This window comes from Mirounga angustirostris, unplaced genomic scaffold, assembly GCF_029215605.1.
Source record: "Mirounga angustirostris isolate CCGP_5_RB_7025 unplaced genomic scaffold, mMirAng1.0.hap1 SCAF_3, whole genome shotgun sequence".
Classification (NCBI taxonomy): domain Eukaryota; kingdom Metazoa; phylum Chordata; class Mammalia; order Carnivora; family Phocidae; genus Mirounga; species Mirounga angustirostris.
This window is the reverse complement of record NW_026991711.1, coordinates 145,670,376-145,697,918: the sequence shown is the minus strand read 5'-3', so window position 1 is coordinate 145,697,918 and position 27,543 is coordinate 145,670,376. Positions and strand designations below refer to the sequence as shown.

General features: G+C 34.6%; 2 protein-coding genes across 3 annotated transcripts in view; one reads left to right on the top strand and one right to left on the bottom strand.

Moving 5' to 3' along the window:
- NCKAP1 (NCK associated protein 1) overlaps positions 1 to 21,640 on the top strand; it is a 104,989-nt gene extending 83,349 nt beyond the window's left edge. For both annotated transcript variants that reach the window (XM_045868398.3, XM_045868397.3), the window contains 8 exons: positions 3,480 to 3,573; positions 11,091 to 11,173; positions 11,582 to 11,662; positions 16,440 to 16,533; positions 18,538 to 18,654; positions 19,228 to 19,337; positions 19,687 to 19,776; positions 20,722 to 21,640. In XM_045868398.3, the coding sequence (XP_045724354.1) occupies positions 3,480 to 3,573; positions 11,091 to 11,173; positions 11,582 to 11,662; positions 16,440 to 16,533; positions 18,538 to 18,654; positions 19,228 to 19,337; positions 19,687 to 19,776; positions 20,722 to 20,838 (786 nt within the window). In that variant the 3' untranslated portion in view covers positions 20,839 to 21,640. The remainder of the gene's footprint in view (positions 1 to 3,479; positions 3,574 to 11,090; positions 11,174 to 11,581; positions 11,663 to 16,439; positions 16,534 to 18,537; positions 18,655 to 19,227; positions 19,338 to 19,686; positions 19,777 to 20,721) is intronic.
- On the bottom strand, positions 9,213 to 10,041 carry LOC123838393 (small ribosomal subunit protein eS1-like). The gene has a single exon (XM_045867398.3). The coding sequence runs from the start codon at positions 10,022 to 10,024 to the stop codon at positions 9,230 to 9,232; it is 795 nt and encodes a 264-aa protein (XP_045723354.3). The 5' UTR covers positions 10,025 to 10,041; the 3' UTR covers positions 9,213 to 9,229.
- Positions 21,641 to 27,543: the final 5,903 nt, after the last annotated feature.

The following is a 27,543-nucleotide window of genomic DNA, read 5'->3' as shown; positions in this document are numbered from 1 at the left end:
TAAATTAGTGAATAAAGGGGCACCTGGTTGGTTCATTTGGAAGAGTGTGCGGCTCTTGATCTCGGGTTGTGAGTTTGAGCCCCACATTGGGTGTAGAAATTACTAAAAATAAACTTTATGAAACTAGTACATAAAATGTTTGGGGGGAATTATAATACTTTTAAGATCATTTCTGTAACTTCTTAGCTTTTATTTTTCTGGGTTTTTTTTATATTTAATCTAAATTGACATAAACTAAATATGTGGGTGCATATTTTCTTTGTATCTTAAAAATGATATTCATTGTTTCAGTTCCTGTTTTAGCTTGGGGACCTTTTTGTTTCAAAGAGTAAGTTTCTTTGTCAGAAAAAAGGGAGCATTTCTTTATATTTAATTATTGTGAATAAATCATGTGTCAGACATAGTCAACACTGTGCATGCATACTCATGGTAAAACGTGTTCATTGCTCTCTGGAGAAGAAAACAGCCAGTCTTCTTTCCTACTAAAAGTCTTGAGGTGTTTCATTTGGTGGTGTGCCCATTGAGTCAATGTCTCCTTCTAATCCTGCCAAAAGAATCGTTTTTAGCATTTTACAGATCAGTTCTTCTAGTTCTTCATAGAAGACTTTTTTTTTTTTCAAATGAAGTAGGAAATTTAAATATGAATTGTGCCAAGAATTTAACACTTCCTTATTAACTGCAAACAAGTTTATTTGTAGTACTCTTCATATATGTTTTACCTGATATGTATTCACTAGTATTACTTCCAGCTTATAGTCCATTTGCCAATGATATTAGTCAATGGCCTTAAATGTTTAGAGAGCTCTGTTTTAGGATGCAATTGAGGGAGAAAAGAAAAAAAATTTAAATATATAAACTATTTTTAAGTAGAGACATTATTAACATTCTTTTTGGTAAGGAATAATGTGCAAACAAATATTTTAGGGTAATGGTTCTTAAAGTATGGTCCTCAGATCAGCAGCAGGAGCATTACCTCAGAACTTGTTAACAATGCACAGTTTTTGGTTCTGCCTCAAACTTGCTAAATCAAAGCCTGTGGGACTGGGACCCAGCAATGTGTGTTTTAATTAATAAGCCCTCTAGATTGTTCCAATACACTAAAAATCGGGAACCATTTCTTTAGGGATTAAGAGCATGGATTTTTAAATCAGACCTATCTGAATTCAAATTCCAAAATCCACTATTTAATATCTTTATAACTTTGGGCTAGTTATCTAATTTCTCCAAGCCTTAGTTTAGTTTCCTCAGTTGTAAAATTGGAATATCACCTCTCTCGTGTAGATCAAGTAAATGGTATTGTTTGTAAATTGCCTGGTATGGGAGCTAAAAAGTGATTATAGTATCCTTACCATTGAACATATACTATAATTTATTGATTCTAAAACACAGTTATTCTGTATTAATGTTTCTGAAATTGTAGGTGTCTTAAAGTCATATGATTGGAAACATTGTGTCAGCTTACTTGGTAAAGTTTTCTTTTTCTCTTAATGGCACATAAGGTAATGGTGCATTTAAAACTCAGTGGTGTCTGATTCAGTGATATATGTGGTATTATGTTCAAGGTGCAGGAGCACTGTCAGGGTTGAGCATATATTTGAGTGTGTATTGATTGAATCAAGTTTTAGCGTGGGACAGGTATTGAATTGGCCCCAGGAAAAGCAGGCATTTTAATCAGAGATTGTAGAAGTTGAGTTTAGCAAACACATATGACTGGAAATGTATTTCTGATTGGGAGCATAAAGAGAAATAATCCGAAGTACAGGAATACCTCATTTTATTGCACTTTGCATATACTGCAGTTTTACAAGTTGTAGGTTTGTGGCCATCCCTGTGTCAGACAGCAAGTATATTGGTGCCATTTCTCCAGTAGTATTTGCTCATGTCAGTGGCACATTTTGGTAATTCTCCCAATATTTCATGCTTTTTCATTATGATTACATTTGTTACAGTGATTTGTGATCAGTGATTATGACTCACTAAAAGCTTAGATGATGGTTAGCGTTTTTAGCAATTAAGTATTTTTTAATTAAGGTACATACATTGGTTTTTAGACAATGCTGTTGCATATTTATAGACTATAGTGTAGTGTCAACATAACTTTTTATATGCACTGGGAAACCAAAAAATTCATGTGACTCACTTTATTGCGGTATTTGCTTCAATACAGTGGTCTGGAACTGAATCTGCAATACCTCTGAGGTATGCCTGTAATATCAAGTAACCTAAACAAAATTCATACTAGTATAGGAAAACTGATTTTTATAAATTTTCTGTATAGGGTTTTCATCCTCCCTTAAATCAGTTATCATCAGTGTTTGGCTTGTAACAAAACCCTCATGGCACTTTAACAATATGCTTGCTGTTAAATCTTTGCAACCAGGCCTGCTAAATTGACATATCCAAGGATGAAGCTTGGATTTGTATGTATTTTGAAATATACCCAGGCTTTATCCTTGGATATTTAAATATTATATCCAGGCTCTCCACATACATATAGACATTATCTCTGCCAGAATCAATTTAATTATATTTGTTTTCATTTTAATTTCAAACTAAATTACTTTTCCAAAGCGCCTTTTAAGAAAAACATTCTTTAGTGAGTTATACTTTCCTTGAATAGCTATTCTTTACTCCCTTCCCTTATTTGTATCTCTTCCTTCTCTTCCTTTTTCGCAGTGGTCTCTGAAAGAGAAGGTAGATAGTTAACACTTCATTTTATAATTTGTATGGGAAACCTTGCTCTTTTTTTTTTTTTTTTTTTTTTTTAGATTTTATTTGTTTATTTGAGAGAGAGACTGAGAGAGAGAGAGCATGAGAGGGGGGAGGGTCGGGAGGGTCAGAGGGAGAAGCAGACTCCCTGCCGAGCAGGGAGCCTGATGCGGGACTCGATCCAGGGACTCCAGGATCATGACCTGAGCCGAAGGCAGTCGCTTAACCAACTGAGCCACCCAGGCGCCCCTGAACCTTGCTCTCTTATAATCCCCATGAAGTAGTACAAACATATGAAGTAGTACAAAAGTTATTCTCCCTCTGATTGTATACATCCAGTGATGAACTGTAGGCTGTCTTTGGCTAGCTTTAACTTTAGCAAGTTCTTTTTATTTTGGTTGGAATTTATTGCTCTCTGTATCCCCTTCAGTGTCTGTTTTTTATTATTGATGCTGTTCTGTGTCTAAGCATTAGATAATCCTTTATCCTACTGCTTATCTTTATTGCTTTTTCCTGAACATCCTCCCTTCTTGAATTTGCAAATTGAAGAAAAACATTAATCCTATGTAAATAATTTTAAGATTCTTTTGTTAAACCACAACAAAAGTATATAAGCATAGAACATCTGGATTTCATGAATTGTATTTCCTACTTGCTGGATTATGATTTCCAAGCATGCTCTTATCTCATTAACACAAGGTGGTCCATGCCTAACCTAGGATCTTTTTTTTTTCTTTCTTTCTTTCTTTCTTTCTTTTTTTTTTTTTTAGAAACTTGTGGTGGAGAATGTTGATGTGCTAACACAAATGAGGACCAGCTTTGACAAACCAGACCAGATGGCTGCACTCTTTAAAAGATTATCATGTGGGTAACTCATGAAACTTTCTATAAGCATTAAGAAGACTTTGACACTCAGTATTTAGCTTTTGCTTAAATATAAGTATTCTTTAGCTTATGAAGAGAGCAGAAAATAGTTGCAGTCAAAGGATATTTTAAATATATGGCTTACCTATTTCACATTTTTTTTTAACCATAGTCTTAGTACCATGTATCAAATATTTAATGAGTATTATCAGTTAGTTCATAAACTCACTTTTAATACAAGTAAGTCTATATTAATTTAGACTAAAGGAGAATTAACTTTTGAGTCTATAACTTTCTAAATATCAACTTTATTGTGGTATAGTTTGTATACAATGAAATCTACGCATGTAAGTGAACAGTTTGATGGATTTTGGCAAATGTGTATATCCGTGTAACCTTACCACAGTCAAGACGTAGAGCACTTCCATCACCTCAGGAAGTTCCCTCACATCCCTTTGTAGTCAGTTTCTCAACATCCCACAAACCCAGACAAAAACTGATCTGATTTCTGTCACTATAGATTAAATTTGCCTGTTCTAGAACTCCACATAAATGGAATCACACAGTATATACTCTTGTCTCTGCCTTTTTTCACTTAGTATGTTTTTGAGATTCACCCAGCTATGTTACGTGAATCAGTAATCTGTTCCTTTTTATTGCTATCTAGTAGTCATTGCATGAAAACTTTAGCCCTACAACTAAAAAAAAATGTTTCTAATGTCTTCTTGACACTGATTCTTTGTGGGAGGTATATTGTGAAATAACAGTGAATCTTAAAAATTTATGAAAGCATATTTAGCCAGGTAACTATTTTAGGTGCACTTGAATTAATTTTATTTTCATTTGCTTTTGTAATTGAAGTATAATTAAAAATTATTCTGAAGTCATACTTGATTCATTTAAAAGCCTTTCCAAAATTAAAAAATTAATGAAATACCAAATAAAATATTCTTTGTATTTGAGAAAACCAAAGAAAGAGTTTATTCTCCCAAATAAAAAATAATCCTGAAAAAAATTAAAGCCATATGTATTTTACATAATACTTCCCCTTTGATAGTTTTCTTTTAAATGTTATGCACCTATATCAAATTTTTAAAAGTGTAAAATGATTTAGAGAATCACTTTATTAGGCTGTCTTATCCAGCTTCAAAAATATAAACTTATTTAATAAAAATTAGTATAAAATTGAACTACACAATAGGTTGCCTTATAGAACAGATCAGTTGTTGCCAGAATTGGGAAAGCAACAAGGGAGTTTTTTGGAGTGGTGATGGTGGTAACACAAATCTACACATGTTAAAATTTTTTCCTAGAGCTATATACCAAAAGGCGGGGAAAAGGTTAGGTTTAATGTACAGTACTTTAAAAAATGAAATTAAAATGATAAAAATGAAAATACTGATTTGGTAGTATTTTAGGGAGGTAGAGTCTTACTAGTACTAATACTTAGTAGGAAATTACTTTTTAAATTTCTACCTGATCTCTTTTGTTCATTGTTTTACTATATACTTATATTTACCAGTCTTGTTTTCCTTATTCTTAATTATTTTTTCATGTTTCTCCTGTTTTTAAATGCTCAGTTGACCACCCAACCAGCCTAACTACTTAACTTCTTACTAGTAAATAATATTTTGACTGTATCATTTGGTTAAAGGCCTTTAATCCACTGCGTTGTTCAATGCCTGTTTACTGTTACTTTAACTCTCCTATTTGTGGAATTGAAACAAAATGGAATTTGTTAAAATTCCAAACAATTTGTAAATTTTCAAAATAAAATCCATAATCCTTAATGGCCCATCTATATCAAATTTGCCTTTAAATAGAATTTATTAATTCTTTTTTGTGATTTGGAAAAAGAAAAGATCTGCTTGAGAATGGCTTACTTAGGAGACCAGAGAAAGCTATTCTTCCAGTTGAAATATTTTTCAAAATACTCTCTTTTGTCTCAGTTCCCATCTTTGTGCCTCCTTCATGCTATATCCAGAGGTTGATATACTTTTGTAGCAGTTTGATTTTCATAGTCAACAACCATATTCTTTTTAATACCCTTAAAAAGCCTTGTAATTTGTTAAAAGTAGCCCTAACTGGGGCACCTAGATGGTGCAGTCGGTTAAGCGTCTGACTCTTGATTTCGGCTCAGGTTATGATCTCAGAGTCCTGGGATCAAGCCCTGCATCGGGCTCCGTTCTCAGCACGGAGTCTGCTTGAGATTCTATCCCACTGTCCCTACCACTCATGCTCGCTCTCTCTCAAATAAATAAATCTTATTAAAACAAAAAAAGTAGCTCTGAATTGGGAGGTAATCTGGAATTAATTTTCAGTTTTAGGACTTTTTAGCTATGTGACTTGAGCAAATTTAATACTGTATCTGTTTCTTCATGTTTTCTGACAGTGTGTCTCTTGGGACTAGGTTCATTGCTTTATTGACTCCCTTATTATAGACCTTAATTTTCTAGTTTTCCTGTAGTAATTCTTCCTTTTTAAAAATTCATTCCATTCACTTTTGCCCTGACCTTGCCACCATCTACAAATCTACAAGTTGCCTCCAAAGACCTTTACTTTAACAATACTTTGAATGTTTTTATCACCTAAAATTGTTGCACTGGTAAGATCTTGAATTTGAAGCTCTACTCTCAGATCAGTTATGTCTTCCAGCTTTTCCACTCCTTCACTCCTATTAAATTCTTTGTTCTAGCTCATTGAAACATTGATGTCTCTCTAGTTTTCTAATCAGTCTCTTCCTGGCTTTACTTCCTTATCCATTCAGGACTTTAAAATTTAGTGATTTTAATTATATTGTCTTCTGTGCTATCATACCTTTGACTTTTTGCTACATTCATCATTCCAAGCAATTTCCCTGATCCCAGAAAAATCTCCTGCTCCCTGGAAGCCAGATACTGCTTGTAAAATAACACTTGTTAAAGTCTGTTGTTACACCTCCCTCTTACTCATCTGGCTACTTGCCTGAAACCTTTCTGGAAGAGATCGTTAGTGACTACCCATTTTCAAAATCTGGTCCTCTTTCCTCTTCTTCTATTTGATTTCTCTGTAGTGTTTATCTCTTTTATTTTCCTTTTTATTGAAATTTTATTCTCTTCATTTGCCAATGCTTTTACCATTTTTAAGCCATTGTTTTTATAATTCTTTTGAGGAAATGTATCCAGTCTTATTTATCAGTGTATCTTTAAAATATTCATCCCCAGCCTTGACTCTGTATGGAGCTCCAGGTACTTAATACCAAGTGCTAATTTGATCAGGGTGTGGTCTATGGACCAGAAGCAACAAGCAAAAGCACCACATAGGAGTTTGTTAATGTAAATTATTAGGGTTCCACTCCAGACTTACTAAATCAGTTTGCTGGGGCCCAGCAGGTGATTCTGATTTCCATTGAAGTTGGAGAAACATTTTTTAGATATCTACAGCTGTATGACCCACAGATACTTTACAGCATCTCTGGAATAGGAAGGATATTCCCCTGATGGGAGGTATAAATGGGTGGGGAAAAAAAGCCTGATATTCTTCTGTTACTGACCATTATATTACCTCCCATGCCATTCACCCAGTGATTCTCAAAGAGAAACTTGGGTATGTTATCTGACTTTTCCTGTAATCACATTCCATTCCATATCTAGCAGCTGTGTCTTCTAGATCAGAGTTTGCAAATTGGTGGGTCATGTTTGGCCCAAAGACATGATTTTTTTGCTCTATGCTACATTAAATTAAAAAACATTTTTTGATCATTATTTTAAAAATGCAAGATTTTGCATAAATATCCAAACTTTTGGCTGTCTTTCCCCCCAAATCCTGGGCAGTATTTTGCCACATGGCAGTGATTGGCTGGAGCTTAGTAGCAGTTGCCTCTTTTAGAAATGTTTTTCTCCGGTTTTTCCCCTCACTATTCTGTCTTTCACTTAGTCTACTTCACTACTTTATGTTACCTGCTATAGATATTGAGCTTGTAACCCCTCCTGCAAATCCCACCTCTTAAATGTGATGCCTAAATCTATTCCTTTTATTCCCATGGTTCACATTTAAGGCTTTGTCATTATTTTGTGAACTACAATCTTGGCTTCCTAATGTGTTCAGTCTTCACTTTCTAACCTATCTCCCACATTCAGAGTTATATTTCTAAAGATTTCTTTTCATATCACTCTTTATATTTAAAAAACCCTGAACTACCTCCTCCTTGCTTATAGGATAGTCTAAAAACTCCTTAGCATGCATTCAAAAGCCATTATTTGGATAACCTCATATCCAGCCATTGTTTCCCTTCTTTTCCTTCACAACTTTTTGCTTGCCTGGCCTGAGATCCACATAGCTCTGCTCTAGTGTTAGTTCCTTGGGATGTGCCTTCGTCTGTTTGGGCTGCTACAACAAAATATCACAGATTGGGTAGTATATAAACAACAGAAATTTATTTCTCATCGGTCTAGAGGCTAGAAGTTCAAGATCATGGTGCTGGCATGGTTGGGTGAGGGCCCTCTTCAGGGTCACAGACTTGTCATTGTACTTTTACATGACTGAAAGGGATCGGGTTCTCTCTGAAGCCTCTATAAGGCAGTAATCAAATTCATGAGACTTCACCCTCATGGCTTGAACACCTTTCAAAGGCCCCACCTCCTAATACCATCAGCTTTTGGGGCTTAAGTTTTTAATACATGAATTTTATAAGGACATAAACATTCAGCCCATAGCAGGATGTTAATGGAAATTATGGGGAATTAGAGGAGGTGCCAGTACTTAAAATGGTATGGCAAATAATCCATTAATGATAAGTTAAACAATATTTCTTACCATGAAGTTCCTCAGAACTTTTAATGTGTTGTTACTGTTATATATATTCAAGAGAAGGTTATAGGATATACTTTTGGCAGAATTATTTGATTAAATTCTGGATATCATCCCTTGGGAAATATATGATTATATCACGCTACTTATTTTCTGATTATTCATCTTATTCTCTGTCATTGCTTTTTCTAGATTTCCTTTTGTTTTGTTCCCTGGCCTGGGATGCTTTTTGTCTTCTCTTTTATGACCAACTTGGATGACATTTTCCCAGAGAAATATTTCCTTTCACCCTTCTTTGTTCTCTCCTTTTCTGGATGATAACATAGTCTCATTTCTTGAATAACCATTTCATTGAACATCTTCTAGTCTTCTGGGTCTCAGGCACTCTACCGAGTGCTAGAGAAAGATTCGTTGATTAGACTGGTTCCTGCTCATGTGGAAGGTATAACATATAACATAATGCCTTACCTCATTTTGTTAACACTACTGTTTTAAGTCTCATCACATTTTGGCTTATATTATGGCTGTTAGTATGTTTTAATAAAAGATGCCATGGTCAAAGTTTAAGCAAACCACATAGGAGGTAGAAAGTCAAAACAACTCTCCATTCCTACTCCTGAAAGGTAACTATGGTTAATGGTTTTCTATACATCTTTCTAGATATTTGCTATATATGTACAAATATATGTATATATATGTGTGTGTGTATATATATATATATATATATATATATACACTGTTGACTCTTGAACAACGTGGGGTTTAGGGGCGCTGACTCCCTGTGCAGTCAAAAATCGACATGTAATTTTTTTTTTTTTTAAACATCACAAATATGATTTTTTATTTGTCACCATTAAATGTCTGACTTTTAAACAGATTCTTGGACTGGTGGCTCATATCCATCAGCTCGTTCAACTTTAGCACCGGTCTCATCCCCAGTAGCTTTTCCAGAACTACTACCTTCACCATGAAGCTCCATGAGCTTTCCCAATTCAAACTTGGGCTTCTTCAGCATTTTTACTTTTCTAACGAACACATCATGGAGTGGATAAATAGACTGACAGGCCTTTTCTATATCTTTTCCGATGCTGTCTGGAATCAATTTATTGACCACTTCTTTCAAGTCATTTGTTTGCACCTCTCGGGTCATGATTTCCATCATCTTTTTCCGAATTTGACGGACCTGTTGGTGCTGAGCATAAGAGGTCTTCCGAATCTGATTATTGCGTTTTTTAGTAAAACCAACACAAAATAGACGAAGCAAATAACCATCGGTAGTCTTGACATCAACATGAGCTTCAATCATGGTCTGCCATTTTTTGACCATGGAGCACATTTTGTCACGGGTAAGATCCATGCCATGGAAATTAGTCAGGCAGTTTTTGCCCTGAACATCCTCAGTAATTAACTTGAATTTTCTAAACGCAACTTCATCGTTCTGCAAATCAGCAAGGCTCACTTCAAAAACACGACCCTTGAGGCCATCAGATGCGATTTTGGTTCCTTGAGTTCTTGTGACTAATGTTTTTCCAATATTTCTTATATTGAACATAGCTGGTGCTTTCACATCATGCCAATCTTTCTTAGAAAATGGATCAACCACTTTCTTCTTGGCTCCCTTTTTGCCGCCTTTCATAAGGCGCTTGTTTTTGCTGACCGCCATGGCGCTGCTCAGGGAGCCAAAAGGTCGACATGTAATTTTTGACTCCCCAAAAACTTAACTGCTAGTAGCTTACTGTTCACCTGAAGCCTTGCTGATAAAATAGTTAACATATTTTGTATGTTATATGTATTATATACTGTATTCTTATAATAAAGTAAGCAAAAGAAAAAATACTAAGAAAATTACAAGGAAGAGGAAATATATTTACTGTATTTACCAAAAAAAAAAAAAATCCATGTGTAAGTGGACCTGCACGATTCAAATGTGTTGTTCATGGGTCAGTTGTGTGTCTTTTTGTCTCACATAAATAGGATCATATTTTCTTAGTTTTCTTGACAGTCCATTTAGAGTGTTAGTTATGGTCTAGATTATTATTCTGTTTATATTTGTTTCCTTATTTACACAGTACTATGCCTTGTATATCAGGAGTAATTCAACAAATGTTTGTTGGCTTTTTAAAATATGAAGGTATTGATCCTTCCAATTCTAATGTCCCTTGATTTTGTTAATTAAGTTTTAATATTGAATATATAGTAATAGTTTTCAGAATAATGCTTTCTAACTAAAATGTAAATGATCAAATCCATTTATAGTCTTCAGCAACCTGGTCTTGCCAAAACTGCTTGTGATCTCAGTAGTCATTTTTTTGTTTCTTGACTCTCCAGACCTCAACAGTTTAAGAGTTTAGCATCTCCAAGTTCTGGGACCATTTGAGGATTTAACTCCTGTCCACTCTGACAACTCCTCTTTCTCCCCTAGTCTTTCTCTCCTTCCTCCTAACTTCTGCCATTTCTGAGAGGATTATACAGGTGGCTACTTTTATGTGATTATTTCAAGATTCTGGTGAACCATCTAAACCATTTTAAAGAATAGTGTCTACTCCATATGAAGTAAACTAATTTCCTTACTTTTAATATCAGCTTTCAGTACCTTTCCATCTTTAATCCTTTGTTGTAATCAAATTGCTGTTGTATCTTTTATCATGGGAATTTTATGACTAAGAGTTTTCTTCACAAAGTTAAGAAAGAATTGAATTCAGACTCTTCTCTCTTTCCTTCCAATTTAGCTGTTGACAGTGTCTTGAAGAGGATGACAATAATTGGTGTAATTTTATCCTTCCGATCATTGGCACAAGAAGCACTTAGAGATGTAAGAAACCATTTTAAGTACATATCCTATAGTTAAGTAATCCCTTTTAATTTCCCAGAAATTAAAAGTTACTTAAAATTCCAGTTTTCATTGTTACATAAAATCAAATATATAGAAATTAGAGCTATTTAAACTTATTTTTTATTTTGGCATTGAAATTGGGGTGGGGATATAGCTTGCCTGGATATTGTACTACTTTTTCAACTTTCTCTTCATTGAAGCATTTTCCATTTTGGCTATGTTCAGTTTGGCATTCTAAGTACTGTTCTTAGTACTTTAGAAAATCATGTGAAAATAGAAAAGGTAAAATAATTTTTATGAAAACTAGAAGTAATTGAATGGTAATATTTAAATTTGGGGCTCACCATTTAAAAATAACTCTGCATTTTTATTTGTTGCCCTGCCTAGGTCCTATCTTACCACATTCCTTTTCTTGTAAGTTCAATTGAAGATTTCAAGGATCATATTCCAAGGGAAACTGATATGAAGGTAATAAAGCTTCTATTTGGATTTTACAGTTTCTAAAATGAAATATTTGAGTTACATATGAAATAAAATTTAATAAATTCTAAACTACTGTAAAGTTTTTATTTTAGAGTGATCTGTTAGCATGTTTACCTTTGAAAATACATCTTTGAGAGCTCAGCACCAAAATGCTACATAGGCATTTTGAAAGTTAATCTTCCTTAATCACCCATAGCAATGTAAAATGGGTTGGTATTGATCTTTTCTTACACTGATAGCTGTCCATACCTGGTCATAAGCAGAATTAGAAAGACAAGCCAGTGAAATAAGAGTTGTAGTAAAATTCAGTCAGTTTTTAAATTTTTATTATTTTTTTAGATTTTATTTATTTATTTGACAGAGAGAGACACAATGAGAGTGGGAACACAAGCAGGGGGAGTGGGAGAGGGAGAAGCAGGCCTCCCGCGGAGCAGGGAGCCCGATGCGGGGCTTGATCACAGGACCCTGGGATCATGACCTGAGCTGAAGGCAGACGCTTAACGACTGAGCCACACAGGCGCCCCTCAATCAGTTTTTTTAAATTGATGTTAAAAAGTCTTGTAAGAGGATGTCAATTATAGGGTATAATTTTAAAAAAATTTAATACCCTGTTTTTAGAAATATAAGATAGAGTATTAGTAGCCATATGTGAGTTTACAATTTTTCTTTTGAAAATTTTTCATCATGAAATCCAACTCACTTATCTAACCCCAGCAATAATTAACCAGTGGTTACACATCCACTAAGTGACCGCATATGTATGTTTTCTAAGCTTTCATGTGTCTTGGAAAGATTATTTTCTATTTCACATGTTTTGAAACGCACTGTCTGAAAAAAGTTATGTCTAAACTCTTGTATGACACTCAAGTTTTTTTCTCAGATTGATGCTACTCACTTTCTGAGGCTTATCTTCCATGGCTTGTTCCATCCTTCTCGCATGCTCTTCCCTTTCTTCCTCTACCCTTCTCTTCATATGTATCCCATGAGGTAACTAGCTCTTCCCGTGTACATTCTCACATCTGTCTAATTTATTCTACCTGAAAATCTTGCACTTTTCTGTTTTCTGCCTTTTGAAGTCCTGCTTATCTTTTAAGGTCTGATTTAATTGCTGTATTCTAAGAAACATTCCTTGATCCCTAGGCAATAAAGGATTTTTTTCTTCTTATCCGAAAACTTTTTGTTTATCCATTGCGGAGTTAAATATGTTCTGCCTTGTATTATAATTGTGTTTTTTCTCTTAAATTTATACTAGATTGTAAACATTTTGAAGACCTTGTTTTATTTTTGTATCTCCCACAGTGCTTTGCATAGTGTAAACATTTGAGATTAATGATTGTCCTATGATTTTATGATTGAAAACCATGTGTGATTAGCGTAAAATTGTTAAATGGAAACACTGTGGAAAAAAAGTTAAGAAAACGTTAAAGAAGAATCATTCATTGAAAACACAATGGTGTGTGGATTATGAGAATATTCTCAGCAACCATCCAGTTCTCTCAGCACCTGACATAATTATGTTTAGTTTTTAGCAAACTTTCAACAGAACTTAATATTTTTTTTAAGATTTTATTTATTTATTTATTAGAGAGAGAGAGAGAGACAGCGAGAGGGAACTCAAGCAGGGGGAATGAGAGAGGGAGAAGCAGACTGCCCACAGAGCAGGGAGCCTGATGCGGGGCTCGATCCCAGGACCCTGGGATCATGACCTGAGCCGAAGGCAGATGCTTAATGACTGAGCCACCCAGGCACCCCAGAACTTAATATTTATTTTGAAAACTGAAATACATATTTTTAAAATTAATTTTTAATTGAAGTATAGTTGTCATACAGTATTATACTAGTTTCAGGTATACACATAATGATTCAACATTTATACACATTATGAAATGCTCACCGTGATAAGTGTAGCTGCCATTTGTCACCAAAGTTACTACAATGTTGTACTACATACAGCGACATACTGCATAAAACATTGTTGACTGTTACCCTGTGCTGTACTTTTCATTGATGTGACTTATATCTGGAAGTTTGTACCTCTTAATTCCCTTCACCTGTTTGCCCAGTCCCCCTCCCCTCTGGCAACCACCAGTTCTCCAAATATATATATTTTTTATTTTTTTAAGATTTTATTTATTTATTTGACAGAGAGAGACACAGAGAGGGAACACAAGCAGGGGGAGTGGGAGAGGGAGAAGCAGGCTTCCCGCTGAGCAGGGAGCCCGATGTGGGGCTCGATCCCAGGACCCTGGGACCATGACCTGCGCCAAAGGCAGACGCTTAACCGACTGAGCCACCCAGGCGCCCCCAAATATATATATTTTAATAGCTTTATTGAGATATAATTCAGTTATCTTAAAATTTACTCAAAGTATACAGTTCAGTGGATCTAAGTATAGTCACAGAGTCATGCAGCTATCACCACAGCCAATTTTAGAACATTGTCATCATCCTAATAGGAAGCCTTATGCCCATTAGCAGTTATTCCAGAATTCTTCCCAGTCTCCAGCCCTAGGCAACCACTAAGCTAGCTTCTGTCTCTGTAAGTTTACCCATTCTTTTTTTTTTTTTAAGATCTATCTATTTATTTATTTATTTTGGAGAGAGAAGGCGTGCATGCATGCACGTGTAGGGGGAGGGGCAGAGGGAGAGAATCCTCAAGCAGACTCTCTGCTGAGCGCAGAGCCCTGCATGGAACTCAGTCCTACAACCCAGGAGATCGTGACCTGAGCTGAAACCAAGAGTCAGGTGCTCAACACAGTGAGCCATCCAAGCGCCCCAAGTTTGCCTATTCTTGACACTTAATATGAATCATACAATATGTAGGCTTTTGGTACTAGCTTCTTTTACTTAGCATAATGTTTTCAAGGTTTATTCCTGTTGTAGCATGTATCAGTACTTCATTTTTTATTGCTGATTAGTATTCCATTATATGGATATACCACATTTTATTTATCCTTTCATCAGTTGATGGACATATAGGTTTTCTTTTTTTGGCTGTTATAAATAATGGTACCACGGATATCCCTATACAGTTTTGGTGTGGACATACGCTTTCCTTTCTCTTCGATATATGCCAGGAGTCAAATTGCTGGGTCATATGGAAACTCTATGTTTATCCTTTTGAGAAACTGCCAAATTGTTTTCGAAGTAGTTGTACCATTTTGCATTCCCAGCAGCAATGTATGAAGGTTTCAGTTTCTCCATATCCTGTCAATATTTGTTCCTGTCTTCTTAATTATAGCCATGCTAGTGTGTATGAAATGGTATCTCATTGTTATGTTACACATTTTTCTGAAGTGATGAATGTTGAATACGTTTTCATGTGCTTATTGACTATTTGTGTATCTTCTTTGGAAAAATATCTATTCATATCCTTTGCTCATTTGGATTGTTTGCCTTTTTAATTTTGAGTTGTAAGAGTTCATTATATATTCTGGATACAAATCCATTAACAGATAGATAATTTGGAAATCTCTCTTGTTCTGTGGGTGGTTTTTTCATTTTCGTAATAATGTCCTCTGTGGCACAAAAATTTTTAGTTTTGATGAAGTCCAGTATGTCTATTTTTTTCTTTGGTTGCCGCTTCTTTTGATGCCCTATCTAAGAAACTGTTGCCTTACCCAAGTCATAAAGATTTATACCTGCATATTCTTCTAATAATTTTATAATTTTAACTCTTAGGTTTATGATCCATTTTGAGTTCATTTTTGTGTGTGGAGTAATGGATCACAAAAAAAATGTTTTTCCTTTTTTTTTTTTTAAAGATTGATTTATGTGAAAGAGTATGTGCATGAGCAGGGGGAGGAGCAAAGGGAGAGAGAGAGAATCACAAGCAGACTTGCTGCTAACTGTGGGGCTTGATCTCACAACCCTGAGATCATGACCTGAGCCTAAATCAAGAGTTTGACACTTAACCGACTGAGCCACCCAGGTGACCCCCTAAAAAATGTTTTTCTAGAGCTTAATCCATGACGATTTCCATTTATTTTTAGATACACAGTTTTACTTCATATTTTATACTGAGGTTTTTTTTTTGGTAGCAATATCAAAAGTAACCAGCTATGTAGGTGGTTTTTAACTGAGGTGTAGAGCAGTCAGAATATCATAAATACTTGAAATCCATATGTAATGCCCAAAAGAATTATTTTAGTCATTAGAAATTCCTTTATCAGGCTTTAAATCTGTACTCCTTAAAAATCTATTATGGGGCACCTGGATGGCTCAGTCAGTAGGGCATGTGACTCTTGATCTCTGGGTTGTGAGTTCAAGGCCCATGTTGAGCACAGAGCTTTAAAAAAAAAATCTATTATGATAAGTAATTTACCATATTTATAGCTATGATATGATGAGTCATTGAACCACCACAATTTTTTATTAAATAAATATGAATGTAAACATAAGTTCAGCGATTTTGATTTACTTTTGTTCATTTATTCATCTCTTTTGGCTTGATATTTTACATCCATGCTTCCAAGGAAAGTAATGTTAGCATGATTTTACTGGCATTTGCCGCAGAGAGTATACAAATTTTTTTTGGCCTAACAATAAGAAGTTCTAATAAGCAGCACATTGTGAAGTAATAACTCAATTTTTCATTGTAGGAGAGTTGTGCTATAGTTCCTGTTTCAGCCAAGTTTTGAAATTCTGTAGTGTTCTTATAGGTAGATTCTAATTTAAAAAGTATGTCTTTCTTACTAAAGTGAGATTTCTTAGAAATTTGCTAAAATATTTCTTACTCTGTAATTCTTAAATATTCCATCAGGTTGCAATGAATGTGTATGAGTTATCATCAGCTGCTGGATTACCTTGTGAGATTGATCCTGCCTTGGTGGTAGCTCTCTCCTCACAAAAATCAGGTAAAATACATTAGTAAATATGTATTAGTCTTAGTTAAAATTACCAGGGCAACACAGATACAGGTGTGGTACTTATTATCCAAATGCCTGCTTAATGTCCAACTTGCTTTTTTTTTTTTTTTTTTTTTTTGGTAGTTGGAATATAGCAATGCAGAAACGACAAAAATCCCTGTCGTCTGGAACTTATGTTATAGTGGAGTCATCATACAGACAATATTTAAGCCATAAGACTAGATGGAATTTCTAAGGTTAGTTAACATAGATGCAGAAGAAAGAGGATCAAGGTCTGAGCCTTAGGACACTTTCAAATTTAAGAACTCAGGGAGAAGAGGAGGAACTACCAAAAAGAAACTGAGAAAGAAGGATGGATGATGGAGAAGAAAAACTAGGAAATAGGAGTTTCCAGCCAAAATGGAGAGGGATTGATCAAGTATGCAGATTAATGGGTAATGCTGCTAAGAGCAGGGCAGTGGAATTTTTGGAGCAAAAGGCTGAGTAGAGAGGGCTTACGAGAGAATAGGAGAAAAGGAATTGGAAATAATAAGTATAAAACAACTCTATCAAAGAGTTATACTGTAAAGGGGAACAAAGAAATGAAATTACAGTAGCTAGAGGCAGGAATAAAATCAAGAGAAGGATTTTTTTCAGGTGAGAGAGTCACAGAATTTGTATACTGATGGAGATGGTCCAGTAGGTAGCAAAATTGGTATCTAGAAAAGGGTGTCCTATTTTCACTGGACTAGAGCTATTTACTGTGGAGTCAGTGCATCACTGTGTTGTATTAAACATTTAAAAGATTTTAAAACCAGCTCTTTGAAATGTAGAACCCAGAATGCTCTAGATATTTCTAGATTTGTCTACAAAGTAACATTTTACCTGTTTCTGATACTAAAATGACCATCCCTATCCCCTTGTACCTAGCATGTTTGGCTGGGTTCATCAGTTCTTTTTTTATTTAACATTGCTTTTTGTTTCATCATTCATACAATATGTTAATTATATTCACATGGGTAATTGCCACTGTTACTCATTTGGCTACAGCTATATTTTTCTTTTTTTTTTTTTTTTTTAAGATTTTATTTATTTCACAGAGACAGAGATAGTGAGAGCAGGAACACAAGCAGCGGGAGTGGGAGAGGGAGAAGCAGGCTTCCCCTCGAGGAGGGAGCCCAATGTGGGACTCGATCCCAGGACCCTGGGATCATAACCTGAGCCAAAGGCAGACGCTTAACGACTGAGCCACCCAGGCGCCCAGCTACAGCTATATTTTTCATAGCCAAATTTTAAAACATTCTGGCTCTTACGTTCAATTCTTACATATATGTGGTGGGGTGAATAGTAGAATAACTGGAATTTCCCAGGTACCAGATTCAAGTGCCTTAGGTAACCTGTAATTTTAGTACACATTATAATAAATATTTTAGAAAGGATTTTATCTTAAAAGACTTAGGGCAGTGCTAGTTATTTTCATTTATGACTGGTTCCTTCTGTCTTCTAAAATGGATAGGTTGGAAATCTAGTCCATTTTCCATATTTATATCTTTTAAATACTAATAATAAACTTCAAATCACATTTTTTTAAAAAAATTAAGGTTTTTTTGGATGATTTTACAGAGTAATTTATGAGATATTAAATTTTCTAAACTGTAGTACACAGAATATTCTTATAAAATAATAATTTATCAGTTTTCAGTTAGGAAATTTTAGGATTCCACTTACCTAATCATATTTTTTTTTGCCTTATAATCTTACAATTAAAAATATTTTTTTTTTGCCTTACTGTTTTTTTAGAGGTCCTTAAAAAATGCTTGGGTAGTTGATAATAGCCAATAATGTATGTTCCTTCTATTCTATATCACTTATAACAAAGTTGCGATTAGTTCTGTAGAAGCTCAGTAATACACCTTATACAAAAATTGAAATTTGCATTTTCTGGTTTAGATTGATAACTCTTAACTAATCTTGAAGAAATACCTTAGTTTTATTTTGATTTTTCTCCCTTAGAAAACATAAGTCCAGAAGAAGAATATAAAATTGCCTGTCTCCTTATGGTCTTTGTGGCAGTTTCTTTGCCAACATTGGCTAGTAACGTGATGTCTCAGTATAGCCCTGCTATAGAAGGTAATGGTTTAAAACTGTTTTGGCAATGAAAAAGTCATGAGTTTTGATATAGATACTTTTCAAGTAATTAATGTTCATTTATAATAGAACGTGGGTTAACCTACTAGTCACTTACTAGCTTTACAGCCTTGAATAGTTGATTTTTCTTTTTCAAAGCCCCAGTTTCCTGATTCATGAAACATGTATGTGTGAGCTTTTGGGTGCCTGAGTGTGTGTGGCAGGGAATGATGAAGGAGTATCCAACTCTAAAGATGGAATGACAAAATGTTTGTAAAGCAGCTAAGAACATCTTTTTTAAGTTTCAGAGACAATATAAAATTTATGTATGATTTCTCTTGGGGATTTTTTGAAAATTTGCCTGTTTAATAGAGACATCATCGTTTGTTGCTTTTTTGCTATAGTGTTTTTAAAAGCACTAGTCCTCATAAAAATGAAAGGAGAGCAAGGCAGGCAATCTCCCAACTCTTAATAATGTCACTATGTAGATTGTGAAGTGATTAAAGACTTGCTGTTTATGTATTTGAAATTTTGGGGTCATGCAGAAACCACAAACCCTACTTGCACTTTTCTCAGGGCACTGCAACAACATACATTGCTTGGCCAAGGCCATTAACCAGATTGCTGCAGCTTTGTTTACAATTCACAAAGGAAGCATTGAAGACCGTCTTAAAGAATTTCTGGCGGTAGGTATAATCAAATAGAACTCATGATGTTTTATAAGGAAAGTAAAAATGGTAACTAAACAATAAATTCTCCTTTTTTTTCCCCCTGGAAGGAGGACCAGGTGAAGGTAGGCATTAAAATCAAGGAGCTGGTTAGCATTTTTTTCCCTTAGAAATCTCTCATTTCTAGAACTCTGCAGTATGACTTTTTTTTCTAAGCTGGTATTTGGACTGCCTAGAATTTTGCCCATTATCTTATATATAGGCACTGAATGATTGAAATATATTATAAGTGAAACATACTGAAAATAAGTAACTCGTGAGTGAACATTTCATTAAAACTTTCTTAAAATGTTTATATACTTTTAAGCTTGCATCTTCCAGTCTACTGAAAATTGGCCAGGAGACCGATAAAACAACAACAAGAAATAGAGAATCTGTTTATTTACTGCTAGATATGGTAAGTCTCATTTTATTCTTTATTAACAAGAAAAAAGTTCCAGTCATTCCTAATAGTCTTTTCTTGGCATTTAGTGATTAAATAATAATATGAGCTGAAGTACTTTTTTGATCCCTTCTGTTCAGTCCACTCAAGCCACACACTATCTAAATATCACTGGAAAGACTAACATTACTTGTATTTTACCATATGGTAATCATACCAGAAAACAACAGAATAAAAGATTAGTATTACCTATTTTATGAATAGTTTTTCAACCAGTGGGAAGCATTTAAGGCCTTATATTTTCCAAGTGTGTCCGTTTCAACTCTTCCAGTTTTCTGAATTTTCTACATTCTCTCTTCCACCCATCTAATATAATTTCCTGTGATTCTCAGTGCCTAGTCAGCTCTTTCTCTTCACTATCTGAACCAGCTATGCTTGTTTCTACACTGTGGCTCTTCTCACTTGGAATAATTTCCTTTTCCTGCAGAGATCTGTATCTGTTCTATGATTCGGCGTACCCCATAGCTAAAATCTTTTTCTAGATAGACTTTCCTGATTACTCTGGCCCACATTAATCTTTCATCCCTTTTGAACTCCTCTAGCTTTCCACTTAATTACAGTTGGTCTTATGTTTGATTTGGCTTTTTGGCTTAGTCTTGGGAACTTGATGGTATGGACCATATTTTAAATATGTTTATATTCTCTTATATGTCTAGTATACAGTTGAGGGCAAATGAAAGTGCTCAATCTGTTCCTCTGATTAATAGACTTAATTGAAAAGTGATTTTAAACATTTTGATAGCAAAACACTGGCACATTTATATTTCAGGTTTTAAAGTAAAAGGAAAATAATTTTCTAATTATTTCTAATAAGGACACTATAGAAATTATGATTTACTGGCTGTAAATGTTCCCATTAAAATAACTTCAGTTCTGTGATGCATTTTTGCTACTTTTCAGATTGTGCAGGAATCCCCATTCCTGACAATGGATCTTTTGGAATCTTGTTTTCCTTATGTCTTGCTGAGAAATGCATACCATGCTGTCTACAAGCAAAGTGTTACATCTTCTGCATAAAATATCTACTTATTGAAGACAAGCACGCATTTTTGTTGCTCTGGTTTTACCTGTGAACTGTGGAACTATTTTACCTTAAGGCCTGAAAAACAGTTTTGTGGATTATAAATTTCTTTCATACGGTTGTATTTTCTGATCATTGGTTTCATTTAATATGGTTCTACTACAGTATACTTGGTTGATTTAGGTTTCACATTCACTGAATTCACTAAAATTATTCCTATAATTTTAGAATATCATTGTTTGAAAAACATACATTATGTTTTTGATATTTGCAAATAAAAAAAACTTTTGCTTGTTTATTTCTGAAAAAGAATTGTATTTAGTGATTATTTTAGATAGTGATATTATAGCATTCATCTGTGTGTAAATTATTTCATATAGGGAAGAGTTCTGATCTGTACCTATGGTTCTTATTGAAAACAAAACTGGATGTGCATTTCTGTGATGTTATGAATACATTTCTACTTTATTTTGAAACATTTGCCAAACTAAACACTGTAACACTGTATAACATTAAAAATGTTAAAGGACTGCTTAGCACTAGAAGCAGACTATGTCCGGAAATTCTAAAACAGCAGCATATGTTGTTGCTTGTATAAAGCCTGGTGATAATTTTTAGACCAACTTCCATGGTGCCCTGCCGGCATTAGCACTACCATTGTACCCTGCTGTATAATAAACAGTCTTAGACATTTATCAACTGTCGATACACATGTTAGTCCCTAACCACTTTTTATATGTTTTAAATTTTTGAAATTCAAGTGTACCTGCCATAACATAAAATAAACACTAGACTGTATCACAGTTTGAATTATTTCCTTAATTTTGGATCTCCAGAAATTTATTCAATAATATGAATATTTTAGTTTCAATTTAGTTTAAAATATAGGAATGTTTAAGTGTAGCATTTGATACCAGGTCAGCTGTCACAAAATTCGATTAAATATTTTGAAAAACATTCCACTGGAAAAAAATTTTAAATAAAATTAGAAAATAAAATTACATAACATTTTTTTAAGAGTTAAGAACTAAAAGGAAACTCCTGTGCCATCAGCTTGGAATTGTATATGCGACCAAATGGACAGAGTTATTTGAAAGAATGGGAATAAAATGAATGTTTATGGAACTAGTAAAATGTTGCTGAGAACTGCATCAGTCAGTAATGAATGGGAAAGACCTATTGCTTAGTGGTTGGCATGGAGGGCAGAATAGCTCATTTTGTTTAAAAACTAACCAGATGTTTTGTTCTTTAATTGGCATTATAAAGACTATTTCTCAACAGCTTTGTATCTGGATATCATATAGAGCTTTTGCTCACAGCTTCTTAAGTATACACTAGTAAAATGTTAAGAGAAAAGAAAGCCACTATGAACTCAGTTATATAATGTTCTTCTTTGTTCAGATACAAAGAGTAGAATGAAATTGAGGTGCCACAAGATTATCGTGTTGCTATTTTGCATATGATATTTTCCAGTCTATACTTAAAGCAGGAATAGTTACCACTATCTGTTGGAAATTTTCAGTAGTTCAGTGAGGATTTTTGAAAAGGGAAGGAATTTTCTGGGGTGCCTGGGTGGCTTAGTTAGTTAAGTGTCTGGCTCTTGATTTGGGCTCAGGTCGTGATCTCCAGGTCCTGGGATTGAGCCCCAAATCAGGCTCTGTGCTCACCGGGGAGTCTGCTTGAGATTCTCTCACTCTACCTTTGCCCCTCCCCTCACTCGCATGTGCTCTCTCTCTCTCTCTCTCTCTCTCTCAAAATAAGTAAATCTTTTAAAAAAGAGGGGAAGGAATTTTTAAATGGAGTGGTTTTATAGACTTGAAATAGCCTAATGACTCAGTGAACAGTTGAAATTAAGATTAAATGTTGTTTGTCTTGAAATATTAGCATCCTAGAGTGATAGTAACTTATTGGTAATGATATCCTGAGAGGTAAAGTAGGCATTTGAATATGTGTACTTAGATTGGTAAATGTGGTAGAGCATAGGGATGTCCATATGCCATTATTTACCCCTGTTCAGGCCAAGAAAAGATCGCTCCTTCATAGTCATGTGAAGTTTTTCTTGCCGAGTTTTTTTCCCATATCCCCAAACTGACTGACTGACTGACTGGTGTAGTGTCTGATTATTCTTCACAGACAATCTTTCTATGGAAAAAAAAAAAAAAACAAAGGTAACTTAGAGAATTAAAAGTAAATTGACAATACTATTTCTAACATTTTGTTTGTCTTAACCTTTTTTTTGTCTTAATGTTTCTTATTCTAAACTTAAAGTACAACATACTGTTTTTATTGTTTTCTGTACAGTCATGTCATGTCTGTACTATGCTATTTCACTCAGCAATAGAAAGAGGTCTTCGACTTTTTTTTTTTTCAGTGTCTCCATATATGCCATGACTAATTTAGTAATTTCGTTTGGTGAACATTTAGGCAATTTCTTATTTTTCATTTTAAATATCTTGTATCTATGTCTTGGTGAATTTGGCCTATTACCTCCTTAGGATAATTTCTCACAAGTAAGATTGCTTGGTGGGAGCATGTACACATTTTAAACTTTGATACATAATATTAGATTCGTTCCAATAAGATTATATAAGTTTTACTCCTGCAATTGTGTGAATATAATTTCCTCTATTACTGCCAGTGCATATCTTTGCCTGTTCAAAAGGGGAGACACATCTTGTTTTAATTTGCGTATCTTTGTTTATTAGGAGGTGAAATATCTTTTTTGTGTTAATTATTTTTATTTCTTTAATGAATTACTCATTTTCATTCTTTTTGTTACTTTCAAGTGGTGTTCAAAAGCTTTTATTTTAAGATACTAATTGAACACTTATTGGCATATGTAAAAAAAATTGTAGTGCGTATAGTTAGGGTTGAAAACAGCTCCTGTACAATCTTGAGTGTAGTGATATGGCTATTAAAATCTATTAATAGTGCATAGTAATTAATGTTAGGATACAGCTACTTTGAAAACTGAATTTTAATTGAGTTTTAGAAGCATAGGACATTTATTTCCAAGTCCAAGTTAAGAATAGCTTCATATAAAAAGGGTATGTTAAAGAATGAAAAGATGTCCAATTTAAATATATGAACTTAAGAATCAATTGAAATTATGCCAAGATTGTAATTCCTTTATTCTATTAAATAGGTATAAAATAAATTATATATTAAGCTAATTCAGAGAGATGCTGTCTGTGTGTTAGATACTATATGTAGGAGACTGTGTATATAGCAGTTTTTAACCTCATTCCTCAGAGATGTCATTTTAAAAACTGTTGTCAATAAAAACATCTACCAATCAGAAGGCAAACAGTTGTAAGATTTTCTTTGCCTTTCATACTAATAGCCTGGTGTACATCATTTTTTTAAAGAGAAAGAAAGAATAAAGACCAAAAAGAACTTCAGCACTTTCTTCCTAAATTAGTATAACTAGTATTAACCTTTGTCTTTTAGTTACACCCTCTAAAGTTAATTTGTAAAGCTATTTATATTTTAATGTGCTTGATAAAATTGTTTCTTTCATTCATTTCACCCCAGCCTTCATTTTATGGAAAGTTTTCCCATTTTACAAAATGATGGTGAACAAAGGTAAAGTGGCCTTTTTGTTACTGAAAATATAAAGGAAAAAATATATAAAGGAAATAGGATCTATATCATACATTATTTTAAATGTAATTTAGATAATTCTTTGTGAAGAGAAAGCTGTCATTAAGTCATCTTTATTTACTGTAATCCTTACCTTTATAGATTGTGCTAATGCAGGAAATCTGGTCACAGAATGTTCTCTAATTCAGTCAGTTTGAGAGCATATTCTGTACGATTGGGATGAAAAAGATGGGTAAGATCTTGACCTACCTTCTGGGAGCTTAGAGTGAACTTTGCTGTTAAGTCATCTTTTAATCAGCTGATTGTTCTTCTAGTGTTGTCCATTTCTTAACCCAGAAAGGATGGAAAAAATTCCAAAGTTCAGCAGAATAGGACTAGGGCTCTGGTCATTTATTCTGGAAAAAAAGGCTTCTGGGAACATCAACACAAAATGAACAAACTTTTTAGAATCTAGAAGTAAGGAAGAGTCATTTGAGCCTAAGTTAGGACAGCTGCTGGGGAAACAGTCTTCACGGTCAAGAAAGTGCTCCAGAGAATGAATAGTTTTTGCAGGGTTATATACTTTTTACATCCTGTAAAAGCTCAAAAGAGTATAGATTAGCACATAGGCAGGAATCACAAGGTTTATCATAAAGGAATGCAGGGAGTAGGTGCACTGATCAATCTCTCAAGGATGGTTTTCCTTTAGGTTACTCATTCACAAAGTAGATGTACCATGCATGTGTGGTGGGCCATAAAGTGGGCTTTTGGTTTGAACAAAGTTTATATATAGTCATGTTGACTTAGGAATCTAAAAATGGCTTCCCTGTCTATCAGGCCTTTCGAGAGTTTCCCCTCATCACACGCAGGAGAAGGTTGAGTCCAAAAAAAATTCAGAGCTTAGTTTTGTGGGTTATACTTTACATGGTGCTCTGGTGATAGTAATGAGAATCTGATGTGGTTAGCAAATACTGGCTGGATGAGATAAATTTCATTTAAACTAGCAATAAATGCCCTTACCTATCTTTGTATTTCCCCAGTAAGTAAAAACAGTGCCTCAGATTTGAAATGGGGGCTTCCTTTTTTTTCCATTAGACTCTTATTTATTCCTTTTTCTTTCTTTTTTTCAAGTTACCTCTTAATTTTCCCTTCTCTTTTCAAGGTAATCCTGGAACTTGGCACAAATCTTCCCATGACTTCCCATTTTGGATCCTCCTGTTAGTCATTGGCACTCTCCTAATAATTTTGTACCACTTTCCATTCATTCATTCAGCAAATATTTCTAGATGCCTGGATATAATGGTGAGCAAAATAGAGAAGGTCCCCTTTTACAGTTCGGTTTGCACATTAATGATGGTAGGCAGTAAAGGAACAAGCTTCTGATAGAGGGAAATATATGGGATGATGGGCTGGGGAGTCAGGGAGAGAGTTGCTTGAGGCGTCAGGGAAGGCCTCTGTACGAGAAACAGTTGGGCTGGTACATGAAGGATGAGAGGGGGCTAGAAATGGGCAGAGAGAACAGTGAAGGTGAAAGCCCAGAAGGCAAAAACAAACTTCACAGGTATGAGAAGAAGAAAGTATACCAATTAGCATTTCTGTTTGTAGGAGCCTCATTGGGCTGGCTAGCTCTTTTACTTTTCTGGTCTGCCTGTCTTCTTTTTTCTTTCTTTCTTCTGTGCTTATGTATTGGAAGTTCAGAAATCCAATCTAAGTTAGGTTGGCTGTAAAGAAACTGAATTCACTGATCGGCTGTGGCATTGATCTGAGGATGGTAAAGTCTATTATATACCTATCACCGGGCCTTCTAAACCAAGTTCAAATTTTTTTCAGGCAATGAATCATAATCTATGTAATGATGCCAACTCTTCTATTACAATGACTTGCCTTTGGAAGATACCAGCTGTGATATTCATAAAAACTTTTATGAGTGAGTAATCCCTAAGGTAGTAACTCCACATCGGTCCTTCATGTCTTCTTTATGGCCACTTGAGCACAAACCACCATTTCATTTGATGGCATTGGCCTGAATTTTCAAATAGACAATATGCCTCTTTTTCTAAAGATTTGCTGTGACCTTTGTCTTTTAGGAAAAAGATTGGTTTGAAATTTTAAATGTTTTAATCTTTAATGAAAAATGATTGTTTAGTTATTTGGTCCTGTTGAAAGGAAAATTAGTATTTATTGATCCTACTTGGTATTATTTTCAGAGTGGAAAGCTGCTTTAAGTATATTGAAGTAGGGATGCTTATATGAATCGAACTTTCCATACACATTACTGTCACTAACATTTCAGATCAAGCATGCCTAACTCTTAATATGTCTCACTTCCAAGAAAAGTCTTCAGTCTGTCATTTTGACCTAAAAATAACAAAATAGGATAAATTAGCAAATTAAAGTGAGGAACCTAGCCAGAGAGGGCCATATCTTATTTCCAATTAACCTTAACCCTCACTTTACTATTTTCTCTTAACTTCGAGAATGAGATGGATAGGTTCTGGTCAACTTCTTGCATGAGGTCCACAAACCTGCGACATGGGTGACCGGGAGATGGGGCTATACTGGATGAACAACCTGGTGATCGTCCTGTCTTAACTGTGGTTTATGGCTAAGTCACATTCATAGTGTACATACTGACCAAATGCTCAATGGTCTAGTCTTGAAATTAGTATTTGGCCAAGGCCTACATGGAAGAACACCGTTATAGAATGTAAGCTTCTAAGATATATGAACAAATTTTATTCAAAAATTGTAATTTTATTACATCATTTATGTTTTTAAAGCTTAATGTAGTTCAGGATCATTCATTTTTCACCACTGTCAACTGCTAAATTGCTCTTGTGCTCATATTAAACCACTCATTCAAAGTACTAATGGGGCACCTGGGTGGCTCAGTCAGCTAAGCGTCTGCCTTCGGCTCAGGTCATGATCCCAGGGTCCTGGGATAGAGTCCCACGTAGGGCTCTCTGCTCAGCGGGGAGCCTGCTTTTCTCTTTCTGCTGCTCCCCCTGCTTGTGCTCTCTCTCTCTGCCAAGTAAAAAAAAAATCTTTAAAAAAAACAAAAAAATATAATACTAAATAGTTACTTTTAAGTATAGAGTGGAGAGCAGCAACTCATGAAG

What these genes read in the sequence shown, in the direction of transcription:
- LOC123838393 (XM_045867398.3), bottom strand. Translation starts at nt 10,024, where the DNA reads ATGGCGGTCAGCAAAAACAAGCGCCTTATGAAAGGCGGCAAAAAGGGA.